The sequence below is a fragment of the Trichoderma aggressivum genome, assembly GCF_033847375.1.
Source record: "Trichoderma aggressivum f. europaeum strain CBS 100526 chromosome Unknown scaffold_013, whole genome shotgun sequence".
NCBI lineage: Eukaryota > Fungi > Ascomycota > Sordariomycetes > Hypocreales > Hypocreaceae > Trichoderma > Trichoderma aggressivum.
In genome coordinates, this window is record NW_026946379.1 from 431550 (window position 1) to 448757 (window position 17208).

The following is a 17208-nucleotide window of genomic DNA, read 5'->3' on the forward strand; positions in this document are numbered from 1 at the left end:
GCCATATGAATGAACATCTCGAGCATTGTTTTGTCTGTCGATTGTTTCGTTCTGTGCTTCTTCCAGTCGGATACTCGCACTATTGGCCTATGGTGAATACGCACTTATGTCAAACAACGAACCACTTGTGAGACGAAAGATGGTGTTGTGCAGGACCCTGCGGAACTGAGGCTATTCAGGGGTAACCCGGTCACCACGGCGGGGCCGCATCAACGCCAGCAAAAAACCAGGGGTGCAAATTAGCAGCCGAAATTACCGGCCAGGGACCCCCTCAGCCCATGACCGCCGTCCCATACGAGCTGGCGATCTGATGGGCAATACGGGGGGCGTTGTTCATCAAAGGAATACGAGGCGAAGGCCGTGCTGTCCGTAGCTTTTGCGGGCTTTTGTATCTGACTATGGAGTATGGAGTTTTCTCCTTTACGAGGCAATGAGCGGTGGCATTATGGATTACATACGGAGCATTAGTAGGGATTGTTTAGGTTATGCTTGATGCTTGATGGTGAATAAATACGCTGATCCCCCCCGGATTTCGTCAAAAAGGAGGAAAAGAGGTTCTCTTGTTTCTCTCATCTCCAGTCGCTCTTTAAGCAAATTCATTCTTCCAAAAAGATCAACTACAGTCCTTACCGCAAGGTCACCTACAATAATCTTAATAAGTTAGTCTATCGACGAATATCTACACCGCAAAAATGAAGTTCGCTTTTGCTATCGTTGCCCTTGCTGGCCTTGTCGCTGCCACTCCGGCGCCCATTGTTGATGGAAAGCGAGTCTGCGGCTCAGCTAAGGAGGGTCTCCTCGGCTGCCCCTTTGGCACGACTTGTGTTCTTACGGATGCTAAGACCAAGGCTGCTACGGGATTCTGCCAGTCTCTTTAAGAGGTGAGTTTTTGCTGTTGCTGCTTGAGATGAAGGTGTTTTTTTTTTTGGGAGGCTTATGCTGATGGGATTTTTGTGTGGTTTAGATTGATGGATTGGATGTGAGCATCGAGAGGAAGGTCGGTGTAATGGATTGATGGAGATGAGATTATTGAATTGAAGCGATTATAAATAACTACGACGAAACAAATATAATACGACTTTGCCGTTCGTGCAAAAGTCCATTTTGGAGAAAACAAACCACAAGAGTCTTCCATTGCCGTGATATCGTTCCAATGATCCCAATACCAATGTTCGAATGTGAAATAAAGTAGCAAAACTCAAACCGCGATGCTTAAAATCCTCTTATATCAAACTACCCGATCGATCGACGCGTCTCTCGAAAAACGCCCATAGAGTTCTGACGCTGCAAAGACGAACTTGGCTCGTTTAGGAATGTCATCGAGGCGGAAATCTTGGTGGCACATCCCGTTCGTTTGTTAACCACCCCGATCTAAGAAGGTGCGGATTTTTTTTTTGGGAGTGAGTTGAAAGTGGATTATTTTCCGGTAAGCTGTTGATTTTTTGCTGATGGTGTTGTTACTGCATGGAGCAGCTTTACATGTCTGTAGTACAGGATCCCGGTTTATGGTGGCGTTTGGTGGTTTTGGTGATGGTTTTGTGTTATTTCCTTTTTAGGTAATAAGCAAGTTTTGTGAGAACGTCACTGCGATGAAGGAAAAAGTATTTCTTTGCGCACATTTCTGCTGTGCGAGATTTAATTAAGCTTCACCTTCGGAGTTTTCAAATTGCAAGTAGAAGCTTTACTTGGATTTGATTGCACAATGGACCGCTACGCTGCTGCTCATGCCTCTCGCAACGGCCCTGGAGATGCTCGTCCGACTGCCCTCCAGATTGTCGCAGACGAGTTCCAATATGGCAACATTGGTAAAGATGGTTTATCAGAGTTGACTATTGTGATTACCGGCGCAACTTCTGGTATTGGGTGCGAGGCTGCTCGAGCTCTCTATTCCACCGGCGCCAAGCTGTTCATCACGGCGCGCGATGCTGACAAGGCAAAGAGCGTCATTGAGAAGATTGTGTCGAGCGTCTCGCCAGTTGAGGGGAGAAAGTTTCAAAATATCGAGGTTGTGGCTATGGATATGGCCTCTCTTGCTTCTGTGAGAAAAGAGGCAGAGGAGATTCTTGGCAAGACAGAGCACATTAATGTCTTGATCAACAACGCGGGTGCGTATGGACTGTCTGACTCCAATTAGATTACTATAGTGATGATTTCTGACATTATTGTCTCCAAATAGGTGTTGCGTTTGAGCCTTTTGAACACACAGAAGAAGGGTTACTACGGACCTGGACCATAAACTACGTCGCACCATTTCTTCTCACATATCTCTTGCTCCCACGCCTCGAGGCCAGTAGCACCAAAGCCCGCCGTTCCCGCGTCGTCAACCTGAGCACCACCGGACACAGAATATTCCCAGTCCATCTAGACGACCCAAACTTCAAAAAGACACCATACGAGCCCATGTCCGCTTACGCAACGTCCAAACTCGCCGTCATCTACAACGCCAACTTCATCGACCGACACTTTTCTACTCGCGGAATCAGGGCTGTCTCGCTTCACCCGGGGACTGTTCATACTCCCTTGTATGCAGGATACGCAGCTCAGCAGACGGATAAATCTGATGTGCCGCCTGGATATATGGAGGAGCTCAAATCTACAGAGCAAGGCGCGGCTACGACTGTTTTTGCGGCCATTGCGTCGTGTTTGGAAGATAAGGGCGGCGTGTACTTGGAGAATTGCTCGTATGGAAAGGAGGCGACGGCTGATTTTGGGTTGATGGATGGTGGATATGCGGCTTTTGCGTTTGATGAGGTGGCGGAGGAGAATCTTTGGAAGGAGACGTGTGAATTGTTGAACGTTCCCGATATATTGTAGCGGACTACTCAGGTAGTAGAGAAAAGTTGGTCGAAGCGGTAGTTGTAGAATATTTGAGACTAAGCGGCGCTTCTCCACGCTTTTTGCGCCATTCGTTTGTAGATGCGATGAGATCGCAGCATCCGTCCATTAGATCATGCCATTTCTGAGCAAATTCCTCTGTGACTTCCCAGTTGTGTGTGTCCCACGAGTTTTCACCCCATATCATGAAGCCGGGCCTGCTGCAGCTTAACTGTAGCCGCCCGACACCGGTAACATCCTCGCAGAGCTCTGTCTCGAAATCCCATTCTTGTGAAGCAGTTGCTAGTCTTCGGATGAGGTTGTCACGGAACTGTGGGAAAGGGATAAGATCCAACCATGGGTGGTGTGTCTCTTCATATTGTAATGACGTGGGATGAAGGGTGACTGGTAGATGTGATTGTGTTATTGACAGATCCAGGTTAGGCGTAGGTGGAGAGAAGTTGGATAGAGCGTCATCCTGGCAAATAGTACTCCACGGATAGTTGAGGAAGCTGGCATTTGCGGTTAATCCACGTATGATGTTATTGTGGACAAGAGTGAGAAGCCGATGGTCGGCGGAGAGGAGGAGGTTCCGCGCAAATACGAAATACGCACCGCACGGAAGAGGTGGTATTGGGCGCTCTTTGGTTACAGGAAAAGACTCTTTAGTTGGCTTTATTAATAGGAACCTGCCACGCCGGACAGAGGCTGCTTTGGTGATGCTTTGGTCCTGCTTCGCTTTGGCTGCTTCTCGAAGGCCTTTGGCAAAGGGTAAGTCTCTACAATGCAGTTCTATAGCTAGGGGGATGATGTAATGATGGAGGATGGAGGCTTACGGTATTTGTGCTGAGCCTGACGATTCTGCAGGCGGCGTCTTTCCGCGGAATCAAGTGTATGCGACTGAGGCTTAGCCTCTGGAGGATTCGGCCTTTTCATGGGGTATATGTGTAGATGCGCTTGGCTGATTCAGGGAGGTTTGTGACGATGAGTGTAGCTGTTGAATGGTTCTTTGTTTGGTGCGAGTTCCGTCTGGTGGGAGATTCGGGGATAAAAGGCCGAGGCGGAGTCCGGTATCTCCACCGGCATCGAGCGATGAGTATTGCCCGAAGAGAAAGTAAGCTTGTTAGGTTGGCAACTTGGCATACAGTGAACAAACACCCTATATCAATCAGCTGGAGCATGTTGACAGCATTCTGAAGTACATTCTTGGTCTCAAAGTAACGCTTCCCGTTTCATGATTCGTGTGCTTCACGACGCTTATCCAAGTCATGCCTACAACACCATTGCCCGGCCCATTTGGACGCGTATAAAATACCGGGCGTCCAGTTCATTCTAACAGCATGAATATTGTGCCCGCATCTATCTGCACCTCTGTTGTCCATCCCACGTAGTTGTTGTCTAGTGTCGAGCTACACATATCTTCCGTGGTCAGTGCCGTGCCAAACACTCTCACCGTAGACTTCTCTCTGCCCTCTTTAACCCTGACCAAGAGGGCTCTCCTTGACGAGGGAACCCGTAAGACGACATCATTCAGTTGGACGAGACATGAGGCAAGACCCATCCTCCGTAGGGTACGACGATAATCTTTAGCCAAGTATAGCTGCGGCTGGACCGGTGCTAATTGATCTGCAACTTCTTGTGGCCTCTGCTGCCATTGTTGGAGGGCAGTGGTCTCTGTTGCTTCATGAACCAGCCTGACATAGCGTTGTATGGTTTTCGGCGTTTCGTCATATCGGTACGAACAGTTTTCCTGCTCCCAGATGACGGGACTTGGCCTGTTGAAGCACGTCTTCTCAATCTCTGAATCGTCTGATTCTAGTAGGGCGTGGAGCAATTTATCGTACTCCTGATGAGCTGGTCCCAGTTCGCCCGCCGGAAATAGACGCTGTGTGGCAATACGCCACCGAGTTGCCTCGTCAGGTCTGGAGACGATGTCACTGGCTGAAGGCCCAACGCAGACGATACAACCAACTGAAACTGCCTTAAGGTGGAAAACAAGGGGGCTTTGCGGATTGTTGATAAGTTGAGTCGAGTCTAATTGGTCTTCGTGCTCTTTCGCGAGCTGACCAAGGGGATCGCTGTGACTTGCCATGAGGAGGCTCTTCACCAGGGTTCCGATTGGGAGAATCTGGGATTCATCTTTGAAAAGATTCCATTTATTCATGAACTCCATCGTATCCTTCCACACCTCGTAGAGAGACTTTCTGTAGTCTATCTGAAACTCCCCGGCATCTGAGGCAAGTCCAATGAGCCCATAGACTTTGTCTCTTGGTTCCGAGCATTTTGCCTCTCTGTGCTCCTCGAGTAGCCTCTTGAGAGTATGCGAGTCGTTATATTTCTCTTCGCGGAGTAATCTGTTCAGCCTTAGGGGCCCGGTGGCCCCATCACTATTGTGCATCGTGATGAGGTGCATAAAATGATCCCACGAGAAAGTCTTATTTCCAAAGCAGACCCGAAGCTGCCTCGCGCGCCCAATCTCTTGCAGTATCCAGAGGCGATCCCAGTAGGGGTCAGTTCGCAAATGTCTAACCATCTTCCACTGATTGCTGTCGCCGGTTTCAGGAGAACCTCCCCCGGGCTTCTCGCTCTCATCCAGCTTTAGCTCACTTATCATTTCTCTTTGAAACACTGTGTACTTGTAACCCAACCAGACTACCACGGTGCTAGCCCGCGAGTAGATATGGTCCATAATCCTGACTTGCTTGCTCCGCTCCTCTAGATCGCCCTGGTTGATGCAGATGGCGTCGATCCAGAACAGCTGGCACGCCTTCTTGGACATGGACTGACTCCGGAGGAAGATGAGGGCATCTAGGAGATTTTCCCCGACTTGAAATGAGTAGCCGTTCAGGGTGATGGCATAGGTCATCTTGCCTGTACCCCATCTGTATGACAGTGCCTCGAACTTGGGCCTGCTGCCGAAGGCGACTTCAGTCAGCGTGCAAACCAAAGGGTCGCCCTCGTGCGCTGCTGGTTGTATCTCAACTAATCGCAAACTGTTCTTGTTGAGCGCTCTCCCTCCATAAGGCAATGTGTTGTCTATCTTGGGTTTCGTGCTGCCCTCGAGACTTAGGCCCAGATCTCTCCTCCGACGTGACTGGTTCGCACTCATGATGTCCAGAGGTAGCATCAAGTTAGACAGGAGATGATCTTAACATTAAGGTGAGATAAATATTAATAACTTGTAAGGGGAAGCTGATATTCTAAGCAGTTTGAGAATAAGCGCCCAAGTCATGGCCCCGCGTCGTTGGGCCGCCTTGTCGGCCCAGGTTCTTATCCATGTTGATTGGCGATTGGTGGGAAGCGTACATGTAGCCTTGTGTAAGGCATTAGGAAAGGTGGGCACACTATTTCTTATGCGACAAATCATGGGGGAATCTCCCACCCAGGAAGCCAAGCAGGCCACCAACTTAGTTTAACCTCCGTGGGATGGATGGGTGGCCGGCTATTACCTGTTTAGGATATTCATCATGAAGCTCGAGATGACAAGTATTTAGAGAACCAAGTATAACACATATCTCGTTTTTCTTTTGGACGGGTTGGCAACAACTAACAGAAGGGCAAAAGAGGCTCCTCTCTTCTTTACTTACCTAGGCATGTTAGGATCAATATCATTGTGATACAGTAACTTGTTGACGGGACCTCAGCAGTATCGTACGACAGGGATATCAAGCCATAGCTTGACCCAAAAAGATGTCTATTACAATCGTTATCTAATCAATCTATGTCGCCTTTGGCCGTACATCATATATCATAGGAAATACTAAGAAACTACACTTTCTTCCCCAACTGGAAACCCACCAAGGCGTGTCTCGACATAATCGCCAAGGCCGTTCCTAATAGAAGCGAAACTCCACAGAACACAATCAAGCCAGAGAAATGCCCATTCTGATCATTGACAATGGCGCCGGCAATGGGGCTCCCGATCAATACGCCCACAGAAGTCACCGCGTAGAGCGAACCGGTGCGTGTGCCCAACTTGCGCACGTCCGACATGGATGCTACCATGGCGGGAATAATAGACAAGAAGCACCCCGAAGCAAAGCCGTACAAGGCGCCGTAGACGATGAGCGGCGCATTGGAGCTCGCGGGGAGCCAAAGGGCGAGAGTGATGATGCCGCCGAAGAGGGTGAGGAGAATCATGACATTGAAGACGCCGTAGCGGTCGCCCATGTGAGCGGGGAGGATACGGCCAAATGTGCTACAACTCAACTTTTAGCATCACGAAACATGGCCGGAGATGCTGTGGGAGATACTCACGATGCTGCATTTATAATGGGGACCAAATAGTCGGCCAACCTCGTCGACATGCCTTCGGCCTTGGCCTCCACAATGATAAAGGTAAACGGCAAGAAAGCACCCAGATAAATCATAAAGCCAGCGGCAGTGAGAAGAGCAAAAGGCCGCTCGGCAAAAGGCGTCACAAATTCCTTCGCGTCAAACTTCCTCCTCGACGGAGGCAGCCTCGACTTGACTGTGAGGTTGCCAATGATGAGCAGTCCGAGGAACAGAAACGCTGTAGACCGCATGGCCCAGCCGAAGCCGATACGCACGACGAGACGGTCGACCATGATGGGCAGGACGACGCCGCCGATGCTAGATCCGGCGGTGACGATGCCGAAGGCGAGGGCTCGGTGGACGCGGAACCAGGTGCCGAGGGCGGCGATTGCTGACAACGGTTGTTTGTTAGATGTGATGTGTATGGGAGAGGCAAATGGGATGGGGTCGAGTGGGAATGCTTACGGGCATAGAAGAGAAACGAGCAGCCTAGGGCACTGCAGATGCTCTGGGAGAGGAGAATCTGATAGTACTCTTTGGAGATTGAGGTCATCATGAGGCCGAAAACATGGAGAAAGGTGCCTATTAGGACGGGGATCCGAGGGCCGAGCTGGTCGGTCATGTAGCCAACAAGGGGACCCTATTGTCACGTTAGCATCTGTACATGCAGGTAAGTTCGATACGACAGTAGAAGAGGATCAGGCATACCCCGAAGAAGAGCATAAAGGACTCCACAGACGGGATCCATGCCACGGTGCTGGGCGAGTACGCTCTGAGTTGATGCGATTGGTAGTAGTCTTGAAAGATGCCGATACCTAACGTTGAACACAGTTAGAAAGCTTGCATCATGTTGACAGGCTAGACGACTTCTTTCATACAATTGATCCATCCGAAACTCGCAAACACGGTGCAGAACCCTCCTAACACAACCATCCACGCTTCCAGGCCGCCATCGGGTGGAGGGCCAAAGTCTGGCTCAGTGGCGGCTTTTGGCTGCTGTTGCTGCGACGACGCCTTTTCGACGTCTGTGGAAGCGCCTTGTTGCTGAAGGTATTGTTCTTGGAATTGCTTTTCGACATCGGTCGAGGAGGCTGAGGATGCCCCGGGAATTGGAGACGCCATTGCTGCGGCAGTCTTTGAGACGGAGACGCGAGGAGAAGGGGAACTTCTCGAGAGTGACACGGCTGTCTTTGTCCTTTCGCATCGGAGATCCAGGACGTCGCGTCCTCTATATATCTATTCATCACCTTCTCACGCCCACATCTCAGGTCTTGCAAACTACAGATTCAAAGAGCAGTTCCCTGTCGCGCATCTCGAGCGATGGTTCCGAATCTGGTTTAACTGTACACCGCCTGACATACAGCCAATGACGCATCAAAGGTCTGGCGACTCCATCGTTTTTCTCCTCCCGGGAGGGCCCGCGTTTTATTACGAACTCATCGGATATAAACATTCACATCCCTGTCGAATCTGCTCGCTGCTTGGTTCCTTGTTGAGTATAGCGCGTGTCATCAAAGTTTCCGCGTTCTCCAGCTTTCTAAGCGCTGGTGTTTGGTTCATCTCCACTCAGCTCACTTCACTTACATCAAATCTCTTCCATCTCGGCCCATCGCCATCGCCATTGTCATTGCCTTGACATGATGCGGCAAAACATTACGAACCAAGGCCCAAACCATGGTCGGGATCCCGGGAAAATCAAAGGCTTGTAGGGACTGCAAGAGGCGTCGTGTCAAGGTATGGCTCGCATATCCTACTCTGCCGAGCGCTCCCCTGTCCCTGTTCTCGCCCCGTCCTGTGCCGTCTTGTCCCTGAATCTAATAACTTGTCTCGTAGTGCGACTTGACATTGCCATCGTGCATAAGATGCATCAAGGCCGGAATTGCATGCAAGGGATATGAGCAGGCGATGCTCTGGGTCAACAGCACCCCGGATCATCCAAATGTCACTGCCGTCTCTGTCATAACTGATGCACAACTACACCAGCGCCAGCAACACTCTCCATCGTCAGAATGGGTTCGACTTGTCCATCAGCTCCGTGACCAACTCTCCCAGCCAAGCTACGACACTTCACACTTTAGATCTCAGGCTTTGCGCATTCTTCAAGGCATCTACCTCCCTCAACCACGCATCGCGGCGTGCGACGAAAATGGCGACCCGACGCCCTCGTCCTGGATCAGGGCCGTGTGCCAGATGAAGGCCCCAAGTAGCGCCCTCGACCACTCTCTTCTCGCCTTTTGTGCCGTCCAGGTCCGCTTGTCCGGTGACTCGTGCTTGTCTCAGGACGAGACGGGCCAGGTTTACAACCACGCGCTTAACAAGCTCATTGAAGACTTGGACTCTCGGCAGCCGAGGAGCAGTGACGAGATGCTGGCTGCCATCGTGGCCTTGTCGACATGTGAGGTATGTTTATAGAATCCTCCAATTCTTTGAGAAAAAGTAGACGATGTGGCTGATGCATACAGCTGTTTGTTTTCCCCACGGACTCAAGCTGGAGTGCCCATGCACAGGGCATATCCGAACTCCTTCGCAACCGCGGCGTGCCGGAGCAGGCCACGGCGAATTGGAGAAGCTTATGCGTGCGATTGTGTATAATATGCGTATGTGTAACGCCATATCACCAACATCGCAATCATGTAGACTCTCTCGCTGACCCCTGATTCGCCCTCACCAGGTCATTCAAGGCTTAGGTCAAAGGCGTTCTCTCGGTCTTGAACCTGACAGGTGGCGACTTTTAATCGGTCCTTCCGGTGCCGACGACTCCTTCGTCCGAATGATGCATATAGTCGTCGACGTTCCCTCTATGCTGCAAGAAGCACATGCAATCCTTTCAAGCGGCAACAACCCTTTGGCCGCCTCGCAGCACAGCGCCCACCTCGTGCAAAAGTTTCAAGAGCTCGACACTTGGAGACAACTTCGCCAACGCAGAGTAGCACCTGATCCCTTGTACTGGACCGTCATGTCCAGAATGAATAACCCGGCCGACGCGGAATACGTGGATAAACTGTTTCCGTTTGCGCTGATGTTTTCGTCCATGGGAAACGCAATTCAATGGATATTTTGCTCGACAGTTATGCTGCACGTTGTCGAGGCGGCATTGCTCCTTGAAGCGTTGGAGTTTACCACCCCAAACCCCACCGGCAGCATATCTTCACCACCGTCAGACAACATCTCAATACTGGCAGAGGCAGATGGGCTGGCTCGTATGCTCTGCCAGAGCATCGAGTTCTGCTACCGCAACGATAATGGCCTCTTTGGGCCGCAAGCGACGTGCTCTACGCAGTGGACCTTGCGTAGGTACTTTCGTCGCCGCGGACTCGCCAGGGAGTTGGAGTGGTGCCGGAGGATCAAGGATATCAAGGGCTCGGCGTCAAGGTGCGGGATCGATTTGATGCAATTTGGGCCTGATTGGTGATTGGGATCTGTAGGCGTTCTTCTTTTCAACATAACTCTGCCTGTTGCCGAAACTCTGATGAGGGCAAGGTTCTTGATCTGAGAAAGGGTTCGAGATTGGCCTCAAAGCTGTTGACACAGATGGACAGCAACATTGGTACGACTGCGCAAAATGATTTCTTTCTGATGCAATAGCGGTGAACAATGGCGTTGAGACTGATGACCACTGTTCACACAAACTCTAGTGTCGGTGCGTCACTCACGCGCGTGGTGTCGTCTGAGATGCAGGGCCATGGCAAGTTATCCGAGAGCTCTCGGTTCAGCGTTCCGCCAAGGAACAGCTTCTATATATAATCTGCTCAAAGTAGCTCAAAGTAACAAGTGCTGAACTTGAGTGGACATGTGATCTTCGGCTTTATAGTCTTCTCAGTCGTCTATATACCCGACTCCTTAGTTGTATATCCGGCTCCCTCCGGATATACATGTCTGTATCAAAGCTATTCTATACCTAGAAGTTGGCGGGTTCTTACGTCCATGGATAATGCCAACAGAAAATGGAACCACACTCGTATTCCCTTTTTGGTATACGATTCAATAACCTCATCGCTAAGAGAGATTGAAGCAGAATATTTTGTCTTCTACCAAAAAGCGGCCTTCGCGGACTGCCGCGAAGACCGCCTCGTATCCCCTTTTAAGTATACGACTCAATAACCTCCTAAAGGTGGATCTATCATGTTTCACAATGAAAGCAAATGTAAATCTCTAAAACCGCTCAAGATCTGTTCAGCTTCACTGTTGGGTTGCGCTTTGTAGGAGACTTGCATGAAGCCGAACTCAGGAAAGAACTAAACCCTCGTCATGACAACACAAGCTTGGAGCGTAATAGAAAGTTGTCTTCGGTATAACGAGCTTCGCTCAGCGGGTACATTGAACAAGCATTATAGCAAATAGTTTCGAGATAAAGTGAAGCTTGTATTATTTGAATCAAAATGCAAAGGAACCCCAACTTTCGGTACAAATGATGACCGTGGCGGAGGAAGTAGGTTAGAGGAATTCGAAGTTTCTAAGAATTGGTCAAATGCCCCAAAATCAGAAGACGTCTGGTGAGCAACTTCTTGCAAAGAGATAAATCTATCAATTACAAAATCCGAAAACAACAGGTGACGCTTCGAGAGCAAAGGAACTGCCAAAGAGTTGCATTAGCCAAACGTTCTGACCATAGGGCTGACAAACTACCCGAAACCCAGAAGAGGATTAATAAACTCGCGTGGGGAGATAAGGTTATAAGTCCGAACCACTGAAGATTCTCCAAGTATAAATAACTCTTCTCTTCTATAAGTGAGACAGTAAATCATCACAAAGCCGCTCTCCACAAAGATCTAATTAGCACGAGATTCTTGGGTCAAAATCTTTGCAAACTTCAGACCATGGCTCCTTCAGAGCACACTCTTCTCGTCACTGGCGCTACGGGGTATGTCGCGGGCCATGTTATTCACCAAGCCCTGACCAAAGGCTATAACGTCCGAGTTTGTGTTCGATCCGAGTCGGCCAGGGAAAAGATTCTCGCTACCTTCCCTAATTACGGCTCACGGTTGTCTTTTGCTCCTGTCAAGGATATCACCAGCCCAGAGTTCTTCAAAGACGCGTTTGCAGATGGTGCTGTAACGGGTGTTATCCACCTTGCCTCGCCTGTCCATCTCAGTCCAGAAGATAACAGACGAGACATGCTTGATCCCGCGATTAACAGCGCAAGGTCGATTATTGAGGCGGCCAAGCTGTTTGGGCCCTCCGTGCAGCGTGTCGTGAATACCTCTTCTATGGCAGCATTATTAGATGTCTCGAAAGGGCTACGACCCGGTTACACGTATTCAGAAAAAGACTGGAACCCGATGACTTACGACGAGGCTGCCGAAGCTGATCCTGTTTCAGTGTATTGTGCCAGCAAAGCCCTGGCTGAAAAAGGCATGTGGGACTTCATGGAGAGCGGAGACAACAAACCAAACTTCTCGTTTGTTTCTGTGAACCCTTCTATGATTTTCGGTCCGGACTTTTATCCCATCACGGACCTCAAGGGCCTCAAGGCCTCCGCTGCAAGAGCCTGGGCGCTCGTGGACGCCAAGGATGTTCCTCCTCCGGATTTCTGTGGGGTTGTCGACGTGAGGGATGTCGCAACGGCATTATTGAATGCGTTTGAGATCCCTGAGGCCGCTGGGCAGCGCTATCTCCTTGCGAAGCACTTTGAATGGCAGACTGCTGCGGATGCTGCTCGTGAGGCGTTGGAAGAACCTGACAAAAATAGGATTCCGGCGGGGTCGCCTGGTTCGATGGACAATGGAGCGTGGAAATCTGTGACTTATGCTGTTGACGGATCCAAAGCTGTGAGAGAGTTGGGTTTCGAGTATCGACCGTTGAAGGATACGATGGGGGATACTATCAAGCAGTTGCTAGAGGTGGAAAGGAAGATCGGAAAGAAGTAAGCTTCGTAGAAATATTGAGCTTCACATATCTCATAAGAAGGTGCTTGACATCATCACGTTTTTAATAACTTGACTAGCGAAATAAAAAGCATTTGGTCGTGGAGCTTCTCAAAACAGAACTGTCTAGTTGGCTTCATTGCATCCACCATTATTCCAGTCTGAAATACGTTAGCATTCCGCGGCCATTCTGTTTGGAGCATATGGGGACTGTTGGTAGTAAGTGAAATGTGCCTTCTAGGACTAGCTAGCTATTTTCCTGTGCCGCCTCGTCTGGAATATTGTTGAACATCGCCTTGAGAGACAACCGTTGGACGACTCGTGGGTGCCGGCTAGGAACTACTTTTACCTTCAAAGGTTTGCAGTATATGTAATTCACAAGACAGCCTCAATGGCCTTGAGGGACCACGCATGTAGCTTCAAATGCATAGTTTTGATATCTGCCCGGTCGTGATTAGGATGCTGATTTTCGCATGAGAATTTAGGCATATTATGCTGAATGAAAATAGAAATCCGCCTTTATTCAGAAGTCATTTATTAGGGCATTAATAGTGCCGTGATACTACAGCCAGCATGTCAGAGCTTGGCTTACTTAGACAGCCAAGAGGTTCCCGTCGCCTTAGGAAGAGTTGGAGGGCAGAGCTGCAGAGCCTCAACTTGATACCTAGGTACCTAGTTAGCTAGAGTTAGGGGTCAAAAATCCGCGGACCAGAAAAAAAAATATGTTCCAATTTCAGGAGGGGATAACCTATCACAGGTGTAATCCACAACAGCTGCTCTCATATTCCATATTACAAACAAATACTACTAAAAATAAAATACTTGTCAATTGCTGTCAAATTTTGATTTTACTCAGGTGCATACGTATTTTGTAGATTTAATTATCAATTTTTAAAAACTGTGACTTTTAGTGGTGTTTAGTATCGTGTTCACAGATTTTTGGCCCACAAACCTGTACATACCTAGGTATATTTCCAGGTGCGGCTCTTTGGGGGCTTAATAACCAGGTAAACCGGTGGCGCGCGAACCAACATCCACTTGGGGTATAACGAATGTGCCCAGGAAAGGTGTGAGAATATAAAGGACAATAACTCGTTAGGTAACTAACGGGTCCGTTTTTTATTGTAATAAAAGGTAATGAAGTGGAGAACGTATTACGATATACATGGGTGGGGTGCATGTACCTTCTTCTCAATATAGGTACTTACAACCAGCTTAAATTGTCGCCTGGATGTATCGATGAATGATCGGTGATAGAAGGCGTATGATTATACTCAGACCGGGAAGCAGAATGGGAAAAGGCAGCCCCAAATTCATCTTCTGTTGTAATATAAATACTTGCTGAATTTTCCTCACTTTCAATCTCTTGCGCCTTCAGCTACCACATGGCTCTGGTTTCTCTTACATATCCTACCACGGTGTAATCAAATTTCACGCCTGAATCACATCTGCCTATTATCTGAAATATATACCTGTCTATTATCCCTTACTTATATATCAATATTACCAGTTTATCTACTGGTGCTGTTATTATAAATAACAACAAAATGTACGTGTTACTACGGATCAAATCCACTCTTTATATCTACAGATACATTCTTCACATATATACCACGGGTATATCTTGGATCAACCCAATTTGTTGTATATATGAGGAATAGATTTTTTTTCTCTGCCTTCCGAGACTAACATTTTCATTAGCAATAACGCGATGGCCTCGACTACCACTCAAAACGCCCAAAGCACTCAAAGCACACAAACTCCTACCTATACCGATAATTCTGATGATTATGACCCGTCTTATAATCTCAACCGCTTTCTTGCCGATCAAAATTATCCAACTGGGTATAAAAAAGCACAGAGTCCTGAAGAAGCAGAGCGAATTAAGAAAACAGAGCTAAAGGACTTTGACATCAAGTTTGCCTCACAGAGACTCTCTCCACGCCTAGATGCCAGTGGAGAATTAGACGGCTCGTTGTAAGCATATGGACATGTCGATTATATCACCATGCTGCATATATTTTTATTGTATAGCCACTTTTTAGACAAGACAGAATCTCTTTCAGTTTATTATTTATTCAATTTCATCATGTCCAGAGAACCTTGTGCCTAAGTACTTATTGCTTTATGGAGTCTAAGCTTGATAATTCTACAGTTGAAGGCTTTAATAGCCGTAGGTTGCGGACAAAAGTGAAGCATCGAATAAGAAATGCACACAAAATGTTGATATGAAAACTTTATGTACGCACTTTACAAACCCCTCATGCTACCTCAAGAATACATATGGCGGCTTCTCATTCAAAAGTCCTAGGTCTGGACTTCACTAGGGGAACCCGCCAGATAGCTCGAGTCTCTACCTCGATACCTAAGGCATTTCTGAATGGAGACCCAGTCAGCAAGAAGCGACGAATTGAGGGGGGTTTTGAATCGGCTCGATGAGCCATGCCCTATCATTCTTGTTTCATTTATTTTAGCCTGCATTTCCCAAAACAGTGCCATTGGGTTATTTTTATGTCATCGCTAGATTCGATGAGCCATCAGCTGAGCAGACTTGGAAATGTCCTGTGCGGCTTAAGCATGATGATAAATGGAGAAATGGAATCATGGACGGATTAATGAATCTTGCTACACCTGCACTAGTTTATAAGTATATGGATATTGTAAGGGCAAGGCAACCAATATAACAGAGAGTAGCACCTCGAAGAGCTGGCGGTCAGAGGCTTTTGGTAGGGCCATCTATATAACGTAGAAATAATCTTCGACGCATCCACAGACTTCTTCTCTATCTCTGAAGCTGAAAAGGCCTTTGGAGACCGCCGCTGCTTGGGCTCCAGAGCTGACGCGTACTTGAGCCTTTGGGACCACGATCAAACTCTCTGTTATTATCCGCTTGCTGCTTACATGCACCTCGCCCCCGCCTAGTTGGGCTAGAGGGCGAGGGTGCTGGGCTGTGCCTTCCACACAGGGCTCTAGCTGCCTCAGGCAGCCTGTGTGTATTTAAGGTGGTCTTCGTCATGGACCTGGGTCTTCTCTTCTTCTTCCTTATGCATCCTTACTCAATTCAATGATACTGTCTTTGGCACCCCTCTGCCGTTGTGACCGTGCCCTAGCCTCCAATCTGAGGGGAGCTACTGAGAGTGCAAACTTTCAAGGTTCTTATTGCGACCATCATTATCTGAATGACTGGGAAATAAGCTTTTACCGTAAACTATATGCAATTCATGGGAAGATGTAGGATATCGCTTTTACTTTTCCTGACTTGTCATAGAATCATCTAGTCCGTTTTATTCTATCCTCTTTTCAATCCCAATTCCTTGTTGCTACCGCTTCTAACAATATACTTAACTCAAGACCAAAGGAATAGACAACATTGAGGTGAAGCCTGCAAATTCACGGGTTGAAGGACTGCTGAATGAGGAGATCATACCTATCATTGAGGACTCTCACTAGATACCTAGTTGATTGGACAATCGCCATATAAGATAGATTATTGTGAGATTATGAACACTCATTCTGATACATGTAGGTAGGATTTAGGAGAAGCGGCAGTCCGATGCTGTTAGTAACGACATCCATATGGTATAAAAATATAGGCTTCAGTTCCCTCAAAAATTGATGCTTGCTCAATATATATTTCTGTGTCTTTGAGTATCATGGCCTTCTAGATTCTTTCTATTCTACTCTTTGGCAATTTTGAAACTCCCTATATCCCAAGATGAACTAGGAAGTTTGATACCCATGTCTTCAAGAAGACATACTCCGAGCTTCTCATCTAGTAGAATGGACAACGTAGAGACGTCAACTTTCTCGCATTCTATAAGGTAGTTGTCAAGTATCATAGATTTAATCGTACGAATACTCGGAGACCAGATAGATAAAGGCTCTATGTTAATAATACCACCAGCCAAGATGTCATTATTCGGGTTAATGAAACGGTAACACGTACTTTCATGGAGTTTCTTCTGATGAATGAAGAAAAGAGCTTTGACAAAGGGCTTGCAGTCGTCCATTTTGCGAGCGCAATTAAGGAGGTGCTTTTTCTTGTCTTCGGCATGAGAAGGAAAGTATTCAAAGAGTTGTTCGACGAGATACTTGAGATTTATCTCCATACCTAATCACCAAACTTTTGTTGATTTCTATGTCTGGAGCGCTACATGGTATTCTTGGTGAAACCATTGTAGCAAGAAGATCAACCAGTTCAGTCGTTTCAATTTCAGTTTGACCGGAATATGTTTCGGAGCGTTTGATTTCCACG

General features: G+C 47.9%; 6 protein-coding genes across 6 annotated transcripts; 3 read left to right on the forward strand and 3 right to left on the reverse strand.

Moving 5' to 3' along the window:
• Window positions 1–1702: 1702 nt before the first annotated feature.
• Triagg1_4264 (uncharacterized protein) lies at window positions 1703–2814 on the forward strand (the record flags this gene model as incomplete). The annotated part of the gene is made up of 2 exons (XM_062898648.1): window positions 1703–2105; window positions 2177–2814. 2 exons carry the CDS (start codon window positions 1703–1705, stop codon window positions 2812–2814), a joined length of 1041 nt encoding a protein of 346 aa, XP_062756771.1.
• A 4-nt stretch (window positions 2815–2818) lies between these two features.
• Window positions 2819–3750, reverse strand: Triagg1_4265 (uncharacterized protein; the record flags this gene model as incomplete). The annotated part of the gene is made up of 2 exons (XM_062898649.1): window positions 2819–3573; window positions 3651–3750. The coding sequence occupies 2 exons, from the start codon at window positions 3748–3750 to the stop codon at window positions 2819–2821; spliced, it is 855 nt and encodes a 284-aa protein (XP_062756772.1).
• Window positions 3751–4141: 391 nt separating this feature from the next.
• Triagg1_4266 (uncharacterized protein) lies at window positions 4142–5941 on the reverse strand (the record flags this gene model as incomplete). Its single annotated transcript, XM_062898650.1, has 1 exon — window positions 4142–5941. The coding sequence occupies one exon, from the start codon at window positions 5939–5941 to the stop codon at window positions 4142–4144; it is 1800 nt and encodes a 599-aa protein (XP_062756773.1).
• A 641-nt stretch (window positions 5942–6582) lies between these two features.
• Triagg1_4267 (uncharacterized protein) lies at window positions 6583–8211 on the reverse strand (the record flags this gene model as incomplete). Its single annotated transcript, XM_062898651.1, has 5 exons — window positions 6583–7012; window positions 7072–7480; window positions 7555–7729; window positions 7798–7904; window positions 7968–8211. 5 exons carry the CDS (start codon window positions 8209–8211, stop codon window positions 6583–6585), a joined length of 1365 nt encoding a protein of 454 aa, XP_062756774.1.
• A 552-nt stretch (window positions 8212–8763) lies between these two features.
• On the forward strand, window positions 8764–10501 carry Triagg1_4268 (transcriptional regulator family: Fungal Specific TF; the record flags this gene model as incomplete). Its single annotated transcript, XM_062898652.1, has 4 exons — window positions 8764–8823; window positions 8923–9489; window positions 9552–9686; window positions 9761–10501. The coding sequence occupies 4 exons, from the start codon at window positions 8764–8766 to the stop codon at window positions 10499–10501; spliced, it is 1503 nt and encodes a 500-aa protein (XP_062756775.1).
• Window positions 10502–11906: 1405 nt separating this feature from the next.
• Window positions 11907–12956, forward strand: Triagg1_4269 (uncharacterized protein; the record flags this gene model as incomplete). Its single annotated transcript, XM_062898654.1, has 1 exon — window positions 11907–12956. The coding sequence occupies one exon, from the start codon at window positions 11907–11909 to the stop codon at window positions 12954–12956; it is 1050 nt and encodes a 349-aa protein (XP_062756776.1).
• Window positions 12957–17208: the final 4252 nt, after the last annotated feature.